Source organism: Carlito syrichta, unplaced genomic scaffold (assembly GCF_000164805.1).
Source record: "Carlito syrichta isolate Samal-C Ts95f unplaced genomic scaffold, Tarsius_syrichta-2.0.1 Scaffold314788, whole genome shotgun sequence".
Taxonomy (NCBI): Eukaryota; Metazoa; Chordata; class Mammalia; order Primates; family Tarsiidae; genus Carlito; species Carlito syrichta.
Genome location: NW_007258884.1, coordinates 302,014 through 320,799, shown reverse-complemented (window position 1 = coordinate 320,799; position 18,786 = coordinate 302,014). Strand labels below are relative to the sequence as shown.

Sequence of the window (18,786 nt, the reverse complement as noted above, 5' to 3'; positions counted from 1 at the left end):
CTGGAACTACAGGCACGCGCTACCACGCCTGGCTAATTTTTGATTTTATTGTAGAGATGAAGGTTCGTCAAGTTGCCCAGGCGGGTCTTGAACCCACGGGCTCAGGCAATCTACTCACTTCGGCCTCCCAAAGTGCTGGGATTACAGGCTGAGCCACCGAGCCGGCCAAGACTTCTTAATAGAAACATTAAGGCAATATTCCCCTATTGTTTATTACAAATACAAATTAGAGCACTCACAGTAGAACTCTATTTTAACTGGCTTTATTTTGTTATATACATGGAGAATGATTACCAGGCAATTAGAAGTATAAAGTCTCTTTCATTAACCCTCTTGAGGGTTAAAGACCCTCAAGCTGTGGATAAACTTACGTATTTCTTCCACAACTTGTGGGTCACATTCTCTGTATTTTTCTACTTCTGCTTTTAGCTGTTCCCTTTGGTCCCGAAGTGAAGAAAGTTCTTTTGCTAGCATGGCTCGCTCTTCCTGCATTGAAAATAATTTTATATGCAATTAAGACAAAATCCCATACATTATAAGGTAATAATTTTATAACACTTTCTTTTTATTTCTCCTAAATGATGTACTTCAGACTTTTGTCATATATACATATAATTACAGTATAAGAACAAGTTCGATTCTCATCTTTCCTGAAATCTCAAGCATCTTTTATATATATATTGAATAATTAGAGGGGAAATTAACATGGCATGGTCATGAATAGGTGAGAGGTTCCTGTTAGAATGCTAAGATGATCATGTCATCATATGTTAAGGAAACAATTTTATTTTTTTTTAGTTGGAGTCTCACTTCATCAACCAGGCTGGAGTGCAGTGGCATGCTCATGGCCACCGTAGCCTTGACCTGGTGGGTTCAAGCGATCCTACCACCTCAGTATTCCAAGTAGCTCGAACTATGGGCATGCGCTACCACGCCCAGCTTATTTTTTGATTTCTTAGAGATGAGGTCTCACTAAGTTGCCCAGGCTGGTCTCGAACCCCTGAGTTCAGGCAATCCTCTTGCCTCAGACTCCCAACGTGTTGGGATTACAGGCTTGAGCCACTACACCTGGCAGGGAAACAAATATAAACTACTTTTTGGGTAGTTTCACAAAATTGTGTCTATGTAGCTAAGTAATATTTTAGGAAAAATAACAATCATTATGCAATTATCTTTAAAAGTTTTTGGTCAGGCTCAGTGGTTCAGCCTGTAACCAGTACTTTGGGAGGCCGAGGGGAGTGAGCCTGCAAGTTCAAGACCTGCCTGGGCAACTTGGCAAGACCTCGTCTCTACACTAAATAAAAAAATTTGCCAGATGTGGTAGCATGCACCTGTAGTTCCGGCTTCTTGGAAGGCTGAGGTAGAAAGATTGCTGGAGCCCAGCAAGTTGATGCTGGGGTGGCTGTGAGCGTGCCATTGCACTGCAGCCTGGGCGATAGAGTGAGATTCCATTTAAAAAACAAAAAAAAGTTTTCTAGACAATTTTTCAATTTTAAGACAATTTTTCAATTTTTAAGGATATCTTTATAAGTATTTAAAGATATCTAAAATAACAAAATTGCAGCTTGAAGCCTCTCACTACTTTTCTTTAATGGTAAATCAGAAAAAGCTTTTAAATACAATATTATTGAATAAACACCATTTGAAATTTCTAGCTGGAGCTCTCACTAGTAGGAAGTCATGGTGCTATAGGTATTCAATTTTTATTTGTGAAACCTGAAAATAAATCTAAACAAAAATCATATTCTGTCAAAGATTAGAATTATAGGATAAATCTGAGGCAAAGCTAAGTGAACTTCAAGCTGCCAAAAGGAGACTTGCCTAAGGTTCCTTACTACCTTGTATTGTTGTATTTATTATTTTTCTACTTTTGTCTTTAGCTGTTCCATTTGTTCAAAATAAAGAAAGTGTCTTTGCTAGTACTTGTATAAGAGAATGCAAATATGGAGTGGCATGCTCTAGGCAGCACAGCCCCGTAGAACTCTTCAGATCTGTGCCGCCCCTGCAACAGCCACATGTAGTTAAGAGTATATGAAACGTGGTCATTGTGACAGAGAAACTGAATTGAATTGTAGTTAAAAAGAAACTCAGAGGAGAAAAAGCTAATGAAGACAGGAGTAGAGTGGTGAGCAACTGTGAGAATATGATAGTTCTCCAGACACTATGAATTGAAGCCATTTTAGATGGTTACTAGCACTGAAATCTTTGCCCAATTATTTAACCTCTTAGTGCCTCCAATTCCTCAAATATAAAATGGAAACAGTAACAGTAGCTAACTCCATAGGTTGCTGGTAGGATTCAATGAATATATGAAATGCATTTAGAATAGTACTTGCCTGGTCAGAGTAAGTAGAATATACATGTTAGCTATTGCTTTTTCTCTGTCATCATCAGCAGTATCACCATCATCTCCAACAACAGTATCTAGTAGTTGAGGATAAGTATTTTTGCAAAGTCCAGGCTACCTGAACTCTCTTATATCCTTCTGATATCTGCAGGCAGCATCTAGGTTTGCTGGAGGGTTTTTCTCCCCCAGCTGTACTTGTTCCAGCAGACTAACACTGGGTAAGTAGACTGGCTGACAATTTCTGGGCACGCGTATGTCACCGTTAGCAGAAGGCGCTTCTACAAGTTATTGCCAGTATTAAAGAAAGAAGAGGATCAAATAAAGAAGTGGTAATTGCTATTGTCAAGTGAAGAAGAAAGATAACACTTTCAGATTATGTCCAGAATTTACCTTTCCTTGAATATTCTTCAGGAATTAACATTCTCCAATTCCTATCTGTGACTGTGCTGAAATAACATACGTGAAACAAATTTGAAAGCAGAAGGACACTGTAAACCTACAATGTATTTCTTTCTACAATGTGACAAGTTTTTGAGTCCCTTTCTTTCACAATCAAGTGATACAAACAGGGACCTAGATGGAATGCTAAGTGGCTCAAGTGATGTTCAGTATTTTTTAAAGTCATAAATCCATAGTTGAGATAATGATGAAACCAGAAAGTGAAGTGATTTTTAAAAAGCTCTAACCTAATACTTTAGAAAATAGTGTACTTGAAACAAATAAAATAGGTCAATATTTAAATTATTTAAAAATATTACAAGGCCACAGGATACTTTGACAGTTTTCACGTTCTGAACCAAATTTTTCAAAAACTCTTTAATAATTTACATAAAGGGCTTACCATGTACCAGGTCCTCTTCTAAGAGCTTTACAAATTATTAAGTAGTTTAATCCACACAATAACCCAATGAAGTCAATTATATTATTCCCCACTTTACAATGAAGAAAACTGAAAACAGAAATTTAGGAGACTTTCAAACTCAGGCGGTCTTGCTTCAGGGTTTATGTGTTTGTGCAATGCTGCCATATATAATACATTTACCAGGTCAAACATTCACGCCCTCTGCTGTGACCCCTTCTCTTCTGGTAGGAATGTCTCCCCCTCACAGGAAGGTCTGAGTCCTTGCTCTTCTATTTAGTATTGCCATTATTAGATAATCTACAGCCACAAACTTACCGTCTCCTGGCGGCCAATTTTAGCTTTTTCGATGCTTTTCTGTAGGTTTGCGTGCTTTTGGTTTCCCTCAGACAACTAAAGAATCAAAAACAAAATTGCTTGCTAAGATAAAATGTCTTGACATGTTTATAAAGACAAAATGAAATTAGTCTGGTCTAGATCAACGTCACAAAAATGTAAGATTACATTAGGAATGTCCCAATTTTGAAAACAACCAGGGACTATGATACATTAGGGTAGATTGAAAAACAGCATTTAAAAAATATTTTCAGTCAGTTGTGGTGGCTCACACCTGTAACCCCAGCACTTTGGGAGGCTGGGTGGGAGGATTGCTTGAGCTCAAGAGTTCGAGACCAGCCCAGGAAACATAGTGAGACCTTGTCTCTACAAGAAAACATAACATTAAAAAAAAATCAAAATAAATAAATACAATAAAAATACTTTCTTATTCCATGTAGAAATTCAATCACATGCCTTTAATCTTTTCTACATAGTCTTCATTTATCAGGTTCCCCACCCGTATGCCAAGTAGTTAGTTAGAAATTGAATTTGAAAATTAAAAAATATCTGTTTTATATAAATTTTCTCTCCAAGTTTCATTTTACTTCTGACTAAACTCTTTTCAAAATACCCTAGACTATTTCTTAGACTTGTAATATTGTGACTCAGTTCACTAACAGTCAATAATGAACATATTTCTTATTATTCTTAAATACTTTATAAGAAATTGTATACTTCACATATTATGTTCTCAGAGAAAAAATCTGATAGCCTGCTGTCAATTTTAGGCATATTTTACATATCTAAAAAGTGATCAGTTTAAGCATTTTCTTCAGCTTAGAAAGTAGATAAGTTATATATGAAAACTGATTAAATAATGCTGGAATAAAGAGATTGTCGCTATAGAATATTGATCAGCATATGGCCAGGCCTACATCAAAAAGATCTGATTAATTTCAGAGCATTGCCATTGCTTCACCTTCTCAATTTGATTACTCTCACCTAAAGTCCATGACTAAATAAACAATCACAATTTCCAATACTAAATTCTTTACCACGTCTTTTTCTATAAACTAGTTAGAAATTTCAGACTCATTTGACTGGGTAATAGCCTTCTTAAAATGCGCTCTACTAGCCGGGCTCGGTGGCTCAGCCTGTAATCCCGTGCCTTTGGGAGGCTGAGATGAGTGGATTGCCTGAGCCTGCGGGTTCGAGACCCGCCTGGGTAACTTGGCGAGACCTCATCTCTACAATAAATCAAAAAATTAGCCGGTCGTGGTAGCGCGCTACTCGGAAGGCTGAGGCGGAAGGATCACCGGAGCCCAGCAGGCGAGGCTGCGGTGGCCCGGAGCGGCCACTGCACTCCAGTCTGGGTGACAGAGTGAGACTCCAACTCAAAAAAAAAAAAAAAAAAAGCGCTCTACTTCCTCCCTCATTCCTGAGTTATAAACATTTAGAAAATAATAACAGAATAAATTTAATTTTGTTGGCTGATTATAGAACACTGTTCACAATATGATCTAGTTATGTGTACAAAGCGAATAATATTTAGATACACTTTTTCTCTTAAAATTTAGAAATACTTTACCCTGGCTTTGGGAAATCTTTTACTTCTCAGTATGCATAAAGAGAACATTGTAAGCTTTCCTTTAATAGTTTTCAAGTCAATCTCTAATTCACAGCATGAACAAAATCTATAGGTAATGCCAAGTAGACATCACCAAAAACAAATAATACTTCTTGAGAGTAATTATCTTCCTAACTTAAAAAAAGTGCTATAGATTTAAGAACCAAAATGAGCTTTAGAGCCCAAATTTAGCAAGGAGATCTAGTTCTTTGTAACAAGAGCTCTCATTTACAAAATAAAGTCATGTTACAAAGTGAATATTCCACCCTGAAGGACCCACCTGAATTTATTTATTTATTTATTATTTTTTTGTAGAGACAAGGTTTTGCTATGTTGCCTGGGCTGGTCTCAAACTCCTGGGCTCAAGCGATCCTCTCACCCAGCCTCCAAAAGTGCTGGGGTTATAAGTGTGAGCTACCATACCCATCTAAAATAATAATTTTTAAAAAGTATGTAACTTTTAAATTCAGTAGAGGATTTTTCTAATTAACACACATACACATATGAGGGGACCCTAAAAGAACCCAGAATTATTTTTTGGAGGGTAGGCCCCTTGTAGTACAGGCTTCCCCTGCTAGGTAAGCGTTCTAGAGACCCAACTGCATCAGTGTACAAGCTAGCGGTTTTGTGAGAGGCTGTGTTCAGCTTCAGTTAATTTTTTTGTGGAAATTCAACATGTTTGCCTATTTCGTGATGGGTGATTTGCCAGTGTACCTGCTCACACCACACTTAATGTTCAGCAGTTTTTAACCAAAAATGGCAGTGCTCTACTTCCATATTCACCTGATCTCATCCCAAGCAACTTTTTTGTTTCCCTAGATGAAAAAAGTCCTCAAAGGGAAACATTTTGCCGATATGGAAGAGGCAAAACAAAAAATAGAAGCACTAAAAGGCATTAAAATGGATGAATTCCAAAACTGTCTGGAGCAGTGGAAAAAGTGTCACAATAGGTATACTGCATCAAATGGAGGGTACTTTGAAGGTGATAAGTTTAAATTTGTAAGAATACACAATTTTTTACAAATAAATTCTGGGTTTCTTTGGATCCCTCTTTATATTAACATAACATTTTTCCATTAAAATACATTTTAAAAATAACCAGGCAGGTAGATATTATCCAAAAAGTGAATAATTATATAAAATAAGCCATCAATTAAAGCTCAATGGCCCAGCCTGTAATCCCAGCACCTTGAGAGGCCGAGGTGAATGGATTCCATGAGCCTTGAGTTTGAGACCCAGCCGGGCAACTTGGTGAGACCTCATCTCACAATAAATAAAAAATTAGCTGGGTGTGGTAGCGCACGCTTGTAGTTCCGGCTACTTGGAAGGCTGAGGTGGAAGGATTGCCAGAGCCCAGCAGGTCGAGGCTGTGGTGGCCGGGAGCGGCCACCGCACTCCAGTAGGCGACGGAGTGAAACGCTAACTCAAAAAAAAAAAAAAGTATATATATCTTATTTATATTAATAAAGTATCTTTCAGGTACTGTATGTCTGTTTGTAATTATGTACAACTTAGCATTTGAAAGACAGCTCATTCAGAAATTCCTTGATTCTGAAAATCTTACATATTTTAAATGTGAAGCACTAAATTCATGAGTTGTCATTTTAAGTATCTTGGTAATGGAAGAAGGTACAATCTAAATGATGTTATCAAAGGAAAATCTTCTGCTAATTATACTAAATACTGAAACAATTTGCTTCAACTCAGTAGTGAAGGATTCTTGGCTCACAGCTTAGTTCTTGAAATCTCAGCCACTGGAAACAATAAAAGCAACTCTTGTGAGGCTGCCCCTGCTATAGGTTTTTCATCTACATAACTGCTAGAAGCACTATTACTATAGTTCCTATAGTACCTCGGAATTAAACCACATCCAGGCCTCAAGTGAGAAGAGCTAAGATTTTAATCCACTGTATACACATTGTCTGAAGCAGTAGTTCTCAAACTTTATCATACAAGAGAATAACCTGACGGGCTGACACTACCTGACACTACTTGAATAACCTGACACTACCTGAGTCTCTAAATAGAAGGTCTGGGCGAGGTCCAAGAATTTGCATTTCTAGCATGTTCTCAGGTGATGCTAATGCTGCTGGTTGGGGGCACCACGCTTTTGAGAATTACTGATCTATACAAAAACATGTTTTCTTGTAGTAACAAGCCCTACTAAAATACAGAGGATGTTAATATGTGGAATCATATTATCTAGTTTATAAACAAAATTAATTACTGCTAAATATAGTAGCCTGAACCAGAAATAAAATCTGAATATTTGTCTTTAAAAGAACCAGAAAAGTTCACATTTACAAAAATAGGAAAAGGGGTGATATTCTAAATTTTCAAAAGATCTTCACCATAGGATTCCTTTAAAGAATAAACTCGTCATTGTACACCTAACCCTTAACTGTACCCCACAAAACCATAATAAAAAATACTGATTAATGAAAAAAAAAAAAAAAAAGAATAAACTCTTAACATTTATACAATGGAAAACCAGAACCAACTATATAGTCTTAACAAATCAATTTCCAAATTTCACTAAAACAAATAATAAATTCTGAAGAAGCAGTAACTCAGAATAAATAGCAGCTACGATGATAAAAACTACTTATAATTAATAAAAAACAGGATTTATTTAGGTTTGAGAATCGGACACAATGCTTCTGTTTAAAGGCACTCCAGGCTGCCTGTGCAGGCACTCAGGGTTGGGAAACATAATGCCAATGGCTTCCCAAGGGCTAATTCACTGCCTGAGGAGCTGTTTATTCATAAGAAACAGAAAGACTGATTCAAGCTGGCTGCACTGGAATTCTGATTTGCTCTTTTATAGAAATAAGAAAATTTCAAAGTATTAAGGGAGGCATATAGAGGTTTTCATAGGTGAGAAAGAATGCCAAGGAAAAGAGAATGAAAAGCAACCCATTCTACTGCTTCATCAAAATTCATGTACTAGGTTGTGGAGAAATAGGTTCTATGTTTTTTGTTTATGGTTAAAAAAGAAAACAAAAGAGACAATGGATTTACTTTAAAATTTATATTTCTTAATAAAGGTGATATTCAATTTAGGAATTAATTGATCATAAGGAAATAAACACTCTGAAGATATGTTTATATATAAGGACAGGCACAATGCATTTGTCTCAACAATAGAGACAATACTGTTGGCATGGATGTGTCATAACTAAGAATTATGCAGTCAAAGGAAATCTCTTTGAAGAAATTTTATTAACACTAAAAAAATTCTCGAAGAATAAAATTGAGATTTTAAAAAGCTGGAAACAAAACTGAAATACATTGAGAATGTATCTGTGACAAATACCAATCAAACAAGCCACTATAAGGAAATTCACAAAACTTAAGCAATGGTTATCTCTGTGTTGTGGAACATACTTTTAAGTATTCTATATACCAAGTATATGTAACTATTATTTTAAAATTCTTTTCCTGTGTTGAGTTTAGCCCAAAGCTGCCTCCTTGAACACTGTGAGTTGGACCTAGAGGTCTCTTTGTAACCTACTGAATTTGTAGACAGATTAGCCTACTTACTCTTGTGCCAAATCATCGAGTTTTGGCCAATCACAAGTGGCCAACTGATCAAACCGGGTTCAAATAAGGCAAACACTGAGCTGTAACCAATTGGCTGTTTCTGTTCCTCACTTCCATTTCTGTAGTCAATTTCCCTCTTCTATCCATAAATCTTCCACCACGTAGTTGTGCTAGAGGCTCTCTGAGCCTACACCGGCTCAGGAGCAGCTGGATTTGAGAATCGTTCTTTGCTCAGTTAAACTCTGTTCAATTTAATTTGCCTTAAGCTTTTTTAAACACTTGTTGTAATATGTAAATATATTCTCCAAAAACTAAAACATGAACATATTCCTGTTTAAAAGGTTCGAGCAATGTAGTTTTCCCCTTTTTGTGTCTCTACTACTGTGCCATCCCCACCATTCTTCCCAGAGGGACCTCTTAAGCCTAGCAAACACCCTTGTCCTTCTTTGTTTTCCATTCAGACATAGATCAATATAGACAACAGTTCAAAGCATATATGGGATTATCCTTTATACAATGTCTCGCAACGTGCTATTTTCAGAGCAACTTCCATGTCTGTACATATAGGTAGGTCTACTTCATTTTTAAAAACCAAAACAAAACAAAACCTTTCATTTTTTGAGCAATTTTAGTGTCACAGCAAAACTGAACAGAAAGCACAGAGATTTCCCATATATATACCTTGACCCCACATATGCACAGCCTCCTCCACCATCAAAAGCCCACATTAGAGGAACATTTGTTTCAGTCAATGAACCTACATTGCCATTATTATCATCCAAAGTACATTGTATACATTAGGGTTCACTCTTGGTGTTGCACATTCTATGAGTTTTGACAAATGTATCCACCACTATAGCATCCTACAGAGTAGTTTTGTTGCCCTAAAAACCCTGTGTCCCGTCCCTTCTTTGCTGCTAACCCCAGCAACCACTGATCCTTTTGCCCTCTCCACAGTTTTGCCTTTTCCAGAATGTCACAAAGTTGGAATCATATAGCATATAGTCTTTTCAGATTAGTTTCTTTCACTTACAAATGTGTATTCAAAGCTCGCTATGTCTTTTCATGGCTTGATAGTGCATTTCCTTTTTTTTTTTTGAATCAGGGTCTCACTCTGACACCCAGGTTGGAGTGCAGTGGCATGATCACACTCACCTCAGTCTCGAGCTCCTGTGATCAGCCAATCCTTCTGCCTCAGCCTCCCGAGTAGCTGAGACTACAGGCAAGTTGCCATCATGTCCAGCTAATTTTTTTATTTTTTGTAGAGACAAGGGTCTCACTATGTTGCCTAGGCTGATCTTGAACTCCTGGGCTCAAGCAATCTTCCTTGCTCAGCCTACCAAAGTTCTGGGATTACAAGCGTGAGTCACCGTGTCCAGCCTGATAGCTCATTTCTGTTTATCACTGAATAATATTCTATCTTACGGATATCCCACAGTTTGTTTATCTACTTACTGAATGACTGAAGAACACCAGTTGCTTCTAAGTTTTGCCAATTATGAATAAAGCTGTGAGTTAGACAGAAGAAGTAATTTCTGATGTTTAATAGCACACTAAGGCGACTATGCTTAGCAATATTATATATATTTCAAAGCAACAAGAAGCGAGAACTTAAAATGATACTAACACATGAAAATAAACATTCAAGGTCATGAATACCCCAAATACTCTGACTTGATCATTACACATTCTATGCAGGTAACACTCACATTTACCCTATAAATGTATAAAATATCAATAAAAGGGAAAAAAAGAATCATCCATAAAAATCTAGTGGAATTTTGGTTACCATTATATTAGTTATATACACATTAGTTGACATTTTAATAATTGAGTTTTCTCATTCATTAGTATGTTCTATTAATTTAGGAATTCTCTCATGTCCTTCAGTAGTTTTGTAGCTTTCTTCATGTATTTCTTGCCCATTTTTGGTTAGGGTTTAATGCTATTTTTGGTGTTTCTTTTTATTTTATTTTTTGAGTTGGAGTCTCTGTTGCCCAGGCTGGACTACAGTATTGCGCTCATGGCCACTGCAGCCTCCACCTGTTTGGCTCCTCCACCTAAGGCAATCCTTCCACTTCAACCTTCCAAGTAGCTGGAACTACAGGTGTGTGCCACAATGCTCAGTTAATTTTTTTGATTTATTATAGAGATGAGGTCTCACCAAGTTGCTCAGGCAATCCTCTTGTCTGCCTCCCAAAGTGCTGGGATTACAGGTGTAAGCCACCACACCCAGATATTTTTGGTGCTCCTAAGAGATAGGCAATGACCTGAGGCCTAAGTCTATCACTGTATGAAATGCCCTTTGCCAAAGTAGTTGATTTCAAGCATTGTGAATCAGAATAAAGTCAAAGTTTTTTGCTTAGAGTTTGTGGGAAACAACTCTCCTTACCCCCTGATTCTAAACTATACAGTCACAAGGAAAGAAACAGCCCACACTACTGCTGGCAGCCATCTTGTAACCATGAGAAAAGCCAACCTAAGGACATGGGCATCAAGCACAAGCAAAACCAAGATAAATGCAAAGAAACAGTCTCAATTAAATATTGCCTGAAACATGCCCTACTTTTGAAAAATGTTAATTTAGATGAGTCATTAAGGTAATCTCCCCTCTATCATTTAGGCAAAGCAAAGGGGTTTTCTGCCATTACCACAGTAAATATTTTATCAGTTACAATGGAAACAAGCTTTAACAATAATCTCCTTCATATATTGCTGGTCAGCTATGAAAACTTTGAAAAGTTTTTGGAGACATCAAATTTAAAACATTCTTATTCCTCTATTTTGGGGTATATAGTAATATATGTCAGGAAAGCTGTTATTCAATGAGCTTTTATGAAGTGCCCACGACATATACAGTCATAGTATTACTGGCTCAAAACTTTTCATCACATTAATATAATTAAGTAACGAATAACTCAAAGCAGTACTTTGCACATAGTGAGCACTAGATATTAGTTGAACATTTTTGAATTAGGTTATTCTTCATTATCCTATAAGACAGTACTCATTAAAAGCAAATACTCTATGAAGTTAGTAAAAATACAGCATATTAATATTTCATTAACCAGAAGATCAAATTTCAAGCAACCCAACCCTGACAAACACAATAAGAACCTGGAATGTTACATGCCGATAATCCCAGCTACTTGGGAGGTTGAGAGGCGGGAGGTTATCCTGAGACCAGGAGTTGCAAGTTTGATTGTACTGCTGCACTGCAGCCTAGGTGACAAAAAGAAAAAAAAAAACAAGCTGAAAATGAGAAAAAGTATTCCAGGAATCCTAACTAATGGATATAGGAAAAAAAGTGAAAATTTCACCAAGAAAGCAACTAAAGGAAAAGTGAAGCCACTTGACAAGTGCATGTTTGAGACACATAAAATAACATCTGATGAAGATGAGATCACAATCTGAAGAAATGAACTGTCTAGCAGAGTCAGAGTAGTTCATTACAAGTGATTAGTAGTTCCTCAAGTATGTTAAACAATATTAAAGTAATAAAAGTAGAAACAGAAAACCAAAAAAATGAGAAAAAAGCAGACTTAAAAAGAACTATTTTTAACCTCTGGAAAGAGATATAAAATATTAAAAAGTAGTTAAAAGATATGAAAGATCCAACAGAAGCCTAACAGTGTCAGGACAATAAACTTAGAAGTTGTGACTGTGGTCTAGCAAAGACTTTTGCAGAATCCATTAGAAATCATTCAGATATTTTGAGAGCCAAAGACATGTAAAACCCACTGGATACAGTGAAGGAGGTTAGATACAAACTTGGGAAGTTTTACTGACTCTAGATGTGAGAAATGGGTTCTGATATGACAAATCCAGATATGAAGGCTTGAGTAGCAGAGGACACTAGTTCTCCACCAGTATCCATCCTTTCTTAGTAACAGGATATCAGACAATAGGCCTAACCAAAAAAACTAAAACCCAAATCAAAACCAAAACCCATTGAATTTTCCTGCCTTCTACAAATCAGGTATAGCTGTATGACTGCAAGTTTTGTCCAATGAAATGGACTCAGATGTTGTTGGAAATGGATGTGCCCTTTGCCCTTCTCTTTCTCCTTTCTGCCACCTGTAATAATGACATGACGCTGGAGCTTCAGGAGTCATTAGACAAGGAGACAATATCTAACAGGAGCTTGCATTCCTAATGAATGGCCTCTCCAGACAACCTTTATATGAGAAGGCAATCAATTCCTTAGGTGTTTAAGCCATTGCCGTGTTGGGTTTGCATTATAAAGACAAACCTAATTCTAACTGATCCAGTGACCAACCCCTATGATTTATGGAGTCCCTGGTATAGTGATGTAAATAGGTGTCATTGTATCTGACAGTGCAGTAGGCAAAAATTTATCCTCAACAGGGAATTTCTGTTAAGAAACCTGAGAAGGTAAAGCCTAAATCCACTTGGAAGCGCAACCTCTAAGTTTCTTGGAATTATACAATTTTTTAAATTTTTATTTTTATTTTTATTTTTTATTTTTGAGTTGGAGTTTCACTCTGTCGCCCAGACTCCCGGCCACTGCAGCCTCAACCTGCTGGGTTCCGGGGGTCCTTCTGCCTCAGCCTGCCAAGTAGCTGGAACTACAGGCGTGCGCTACCACACCTGGCTAGTTTTTTGATTTATTGTAGAGATGAGGTCTCACCAAGTTGCCCAGGCGGGTCTCAAATCTACAGGCTCAGGCAATTCACTCACCTCAGCCTCCCAAGGTGCGGGATTACAGGCTGAGCCACTGAGCCTGGCTTATACAATTGTTTTTAAATACCTAATTTTTTTTAACCAAGAGATTTAGAATTAACTATAAAGATGAACAGACTTGTATTAACTTTTTTATGGTAAGAAATAACTTATGATTTTGTACTGTATTCATAGGGTAGAACTATAAAAGCAACTTACTTCTTTTCCACAACTACCATTTAAAAACTGCTCAGTGAAGGATAAGTTATTTTGCATAACCTTGATTCAGAAATTAGAATGGCTAACATTAAAATCAACACTTCAAATCTTGATTCAAAGGTAAGACTTCGCTCCCTTTCAGGAGCTGCTGACAGTAGATGGGTATCCTGCTAGAGAGGACACACAGTCCTTGTTTCTCTCATTTCTTCCCTAACCCTAACCCAGAGTTTCTGTTTCCCATACTTCACGCCCACCAAGGTCTGAAGAAGGGAAGGGAGGGAAGGTAGATGATACAGGCAACATCCTTTATGAGTACTGTTGCAAAAATGCCTCACTATTCTCTAGGCCTGGCATGTTTAGCCTGAATCCTTTTCTGGCTATGCTTCTGAATACTTTGTAGGTTTCCCTGTTGGTTTTCCCCAACTGCAACCCACATGATGCAGAAAACGCATTCTATTCTTCTGGCTGCCATACAACATTCCACCTCTCACCACCACCTTCTCAGCATGCCCCCAAGCTCCTTCCAACCTGGTTTCTCAGAGGTTCATTCCACAAAGACTCTTAGGTTTCAATGCCCTTCTCTGGGACAGAATTTAATACAGCTCCAGGTGGGCTCTTGTCCTGTCACTTTTAAGTGTACCTCACATGTAATCCATGGAATACTCATGTACCCAATAAACTCCATGCTTGCTGGTCAAAGTCCTACTTTTATGTATCATAATAATTAACAACCTACCAATAGATCTAAATAAATGCTAAAGAAAAGAAAAAATTGTTTTTACGTCAGGAATTATTTATTTACCTACTACCTTTCAAGATCATTGGAAAATAATAGGCCTAACAGATGTTTCTCAGTAGTCCTCTGTCATCCCACTAAAGCAGTTGTCTAGGCCAAAAGTATCTCATAATTGGTTGGATTTTACTCCTGGAATTTCTGAATACTTATAGCAAGCCAATTCAAGAGCTGTGAGTAGCCAATCAAACTAAGATTGGTGGTAAATTGAAGTGTTACAGGTTATTAAAAAGTGACTGCATACAGCTTTAAAAATTAATAATTAACAAAACTTAAAGCTGAGATTGTTTTGTATTGGATCTAAAGTTAAGCTATTTTTCAGAGTTACAGTGTATGAAGGTTACTGTTATAAATAAATATAAACACTGAGGAATATGAACAAAGTGCCATTTCCAAACCTGATGAAACACAGGCCTGGAAGTTTGAACCATGTCCTCGAGTCAAGTAAGAGCTATACTTTAAACAAAGAAAGCATCCAACTAATGGGGCTATTTTTATGAAACTTCTAAATATATAGCCTGGTGTAGCAGTGCACACCTATAGTCCTAGCTACTTGGGAGGCTGAGATGGGAGGATCACTTGAGCCCAGGAGTCCTGGGCTATAGTGTTGTTCTATGCTGATGGGGTATCCGCACTAAGTTCAGTATCAATAGGGTGACCTCATGGGAGCAGGAAACGAATAATTGGTTGCCTAAGGAGAAGTGAACTAGCCCAGGTAAAAACAAAGAAGGTAAAAACTCCAGAGCTGGTCAGTAGTAGAATCATGCCTGTGAATAGTCACTGTATTCCAGTCTGCTCAACATAGCAAGACCCTGTATCTTAACAAAAATAAATTATATATATGAGAAATATATTCTTTATATCATTCAAATCTAATTACAGTTGACATTTTGATATATATATTTTTATATGCATGAATCAGGATATTGTTAGTCATAAATAACAAAAAATATGAGCCAGATGTCATGAATATTGAAATATTAAAATTTATAAATTGTTGGTATGCTTTTTTGGGGGGCAAAACAGCCCAAACAAACCAAAATTAAGGCTATCTCAAGGAATTAAGGATATATGCTACTTTGACACTCTGCCACCACCTGGTGGCATGGCATCAAAATTGCAGGTTCAGATTCTAATTATATTTTCCAGGTTGTTTGATTTGGGGGAAATATATTTTTGAAGAATGGCTGTCACAAACCTGTATCTCTTCTGAAACACAGAAGACTGTTTGGGGATGGGAACTGTACAGTTCTAGGGTCAGTCTTCTCAAACTCACCCTTCCAATAGCTTTGATAGTGAAGAATGATTCCTGAGGGAAGTGTTTGGAAGCCTAGCCCCAAGCTACCTACCACAAAAGCAACATGAACAAACAATACATATAAAAATAAATCTCTGATGTCTTAAGTTATACCATAAAATGCAAACAAGTTTCACAGTTGTAACTGTAACTATTTTAGTTTTTTGTTATTTTAAATCACTTACCAATAAAAAATACTTAGTTTATATACTTCCTTCTCCAACCCTAATCTTTGACTCAATCAGTCAGCAAACATATATTTAATTCTTAACTATCTGGGCCAATAGAGAAGTAATAAAAGAATTCCATTTAAAAGACATGACTTTTTAGTATATATAGACATAATTTGGCAGATCCGTTAGTTGTCTCTCTATAAAGCCTTTCTTTCTTTGTCAATATAACTACAATTTTTGTTTAACAATGTGCTCAGAATGGGTCACTTTCCACAGCATTAATTATGTTGGCTTGGACCCTTACAGCATGAACATGTAATTCAGACATGGCCAATGCAATGCCTACTTGGGAAAGAAGGCATTCTAGGATATGTCTCTTGGATAAAAAGAAAGATGTAAAAGGAGAGAGACCATCCTCTTCCTGCTTTGAACACTGTTGTGGTAGGATATAGTAGCTGTTGAAGCTACTTGTATCCAAAAGAGAAAGTCAAAAAATGTCAGAGAAGTCAGCCCAGACCTCTGATATCAATGAATGGGGCGGGGGGGGGGGGAGATTAATCAATCCTGAAAGAAACTTCCTCTAAATTTCCTATTATTAGAGTCAACTTCGATCTATTTTTCTGTTATTTGTGGCTAAAAATATCCTGATTCATATGTATAAAAAGAAAGGATGTATATCAAATGTCAACAGTAATTAGTTTTGAGTGGTAAGATTACCATTTAATTTTCTTCTTTGTTCTTTTGAGCTACAGTGAGTAACTTTAAGTTACAAAAAAAAAAGCAAATGTCTGTTCAGTTCAGACTCACATAAAAATGCAAATATTTTATAATGCAATATTTTAAAATATCAGAACAATATTTGGTTTTTGTAGTTTGAAAAGTTCTTACTTGCTAATGTCACATTAGAGATACAAATTTAGCCGGGTGCAGTGGCTCATGCCTGTAATCCGTCAAGATGGGCTTGTACCCAGGAGTTTGAAACTAGCCTGGGCAACTTGGCAAAATCTCATCTCTACAATAAATTAAAAAATTAACCAGATGTGGCAGCATGCACCCATAGTTCCAGCTAGGAAGGCTGAGGCAAAGAATCACCTGAGCCCAGGATATCGAGGCTGTGGTGGCTGTAAGCGTACCATTGCACTACATCTTGGGCAACAGAGTGAGACATTGACTCAAAAAGGAAAAAAAGAGAGAAATACAAACTTAAAATATGCCAAATGGGTGGAGCGGACAGGTGTATAATCTATAAGTAGATACTACACATATACGAATAGAAAGTTGACTACTACCCTTAAGTGCTTTGTTAGGAGGGTGTCGTTAAGGATGAGGACTATGGGTTGGGTTCTTTGAGAGACTCCACACAGGTATATTTGAATAGAAAAGATGTTAAAAAAAAAAGACCAGTTGATAACAGCAACGCTTAGATGTTGGGATGTGATTTGCCAACTGATGAGACCATCAGGTATCAACATAGAGTGCTCATCAGCTCTGAGGAGAAGTGGGTAGTCTAAAACAGCAAATAGTGTTATTTGCTGAAGTGAACCCATAAACTTGGGTAGTCATTTTTCAAAATGTGTTTCATGGAACACTAATGTCTCGTAAAAATGGGACAAATAAGGTTCACAATGCATACTGGCATATTAAAGACTCAGATTTATCTCTGGCAACCCAGGATTCCTTAAATTCCTTTGATTACAGAAGCCCTCGCCTTTTTTTTTTTTTTTTTTGAGTTGGAGTCTCACTCTGTCACACAGGCTGGAGTGCAGTGGCAAGCTCACAGTCACCCTAGCCTCGACCTCCTAGCCGTCCTTCTGCCTCAGTCTTCCAAGTAGCTGGAACTACAGACACACACCACCACGCCCAGCTAATTTTTGAGATTTACTGTAGAGACAAGGTCTCACCAAGTTGCCCAGGCTGGTCTTGAATCCCTGGGCTCAGGTAATCCTATCGCCTCGGCCTCCCAAAGTGTTGGAATTATAGGCTGAGCCACTATGCCTGGCCAATCCCCTTTTAAATAATACCTATTATACATCCATTTCATAGGATTACATTGAGTAATGCTGAATGAGGATCCAGCAAAATATAATTCAGGTACAGTAGTGGAAAAAATAAATAATAAAGTTCAAAATTCATATTAGCTATTCCTACAAAATACGCATTTCTGAGGCTGAGTTCTAGAAAAAAAATCAAGATTACCATAGTGACTACTTAATGAAAATCATCTTCACTGATTTGGACTGGGAAGCAAAGAAAAGCTATGGCCAGAGAGCAAGATTCCTGGACCCAGTATATAATAGCTGGGACTAAAACTAGGCTGAGATTTTGCATTCATTCAACATTTATCATGTCTCTATTTGTCTCAATGTATTTCAAGAACTGAATTCCATGTTGCTGATAAAAGTTGATTAAGATGTAGTCCCTCCCTAAAAGAATGTCTGTCATAGCAAAAGGTGGACTCTTTTCTTTTTTTTGAGTCAGAGTCTCACTCTGTTGCTCAGGCTGGATTGCCATGACACACTCACAGCCACCCCAGGGTCGACCTGCTGGGCCCTGGCGATCCGTCTGCTTCAGCCTTCCAAGTAGTCAGAAACACAGGTGCGTGCTACCACACCCGGCTAATTTTCGACAAGGTCTCGCCAAGTTGCCCGGGCTGGTCTCGAACCCGTGGGCTCAGGCAATCCACTCGCCTTGGCCTCCCAAAGTGCTGGGATTACAGGCTGAGCCACAGAATCCAACCAGGTGGACTCTTAAAAGACTTCACTCTATAGGAGAAATACATATAAGATGGTGACAGCACAAAGAAGCACTAGCTCTGCTGAGGTGGGGGGGTCAGTGGAGGGAGAGGGCAGTGATAACTTCTAGGAATAGAAGATTTTGAGGCATATGTCTCTGGCTAATGAACAGGTTAGAGTTTACTAGTTAGGTAA

The 18,786-nt window shown here is 37.5% G+C and overlaps 1 protein-coding gene across 1 annotated transcript in view; it reads right to left on the bottom strand.

The window, feature by feature from the left end:
- The window catches only part of MND1 (meiotic nuclear divisions 1), a 76,922-nt gene that overhangs the window by 21,195 nt on the left and 36,941 nt on the right, over positions 1-18,786 (bottom strand). The window contains exons 5-6 of the mRNA XM_008071906.2: positions 3,525-3,599; positions 372-486 (exon numbers count right to left, since the gene is read on the bottom strand). Of these exons, the coding sequence (XP_008070097.2) occupies positions 372-486; positions 3,525-3,599 (190 nt within the window). The remainder of the gene's footprint in view (positions 1-371; positions 487-3,524; positions 3,600-18,786) is intronic.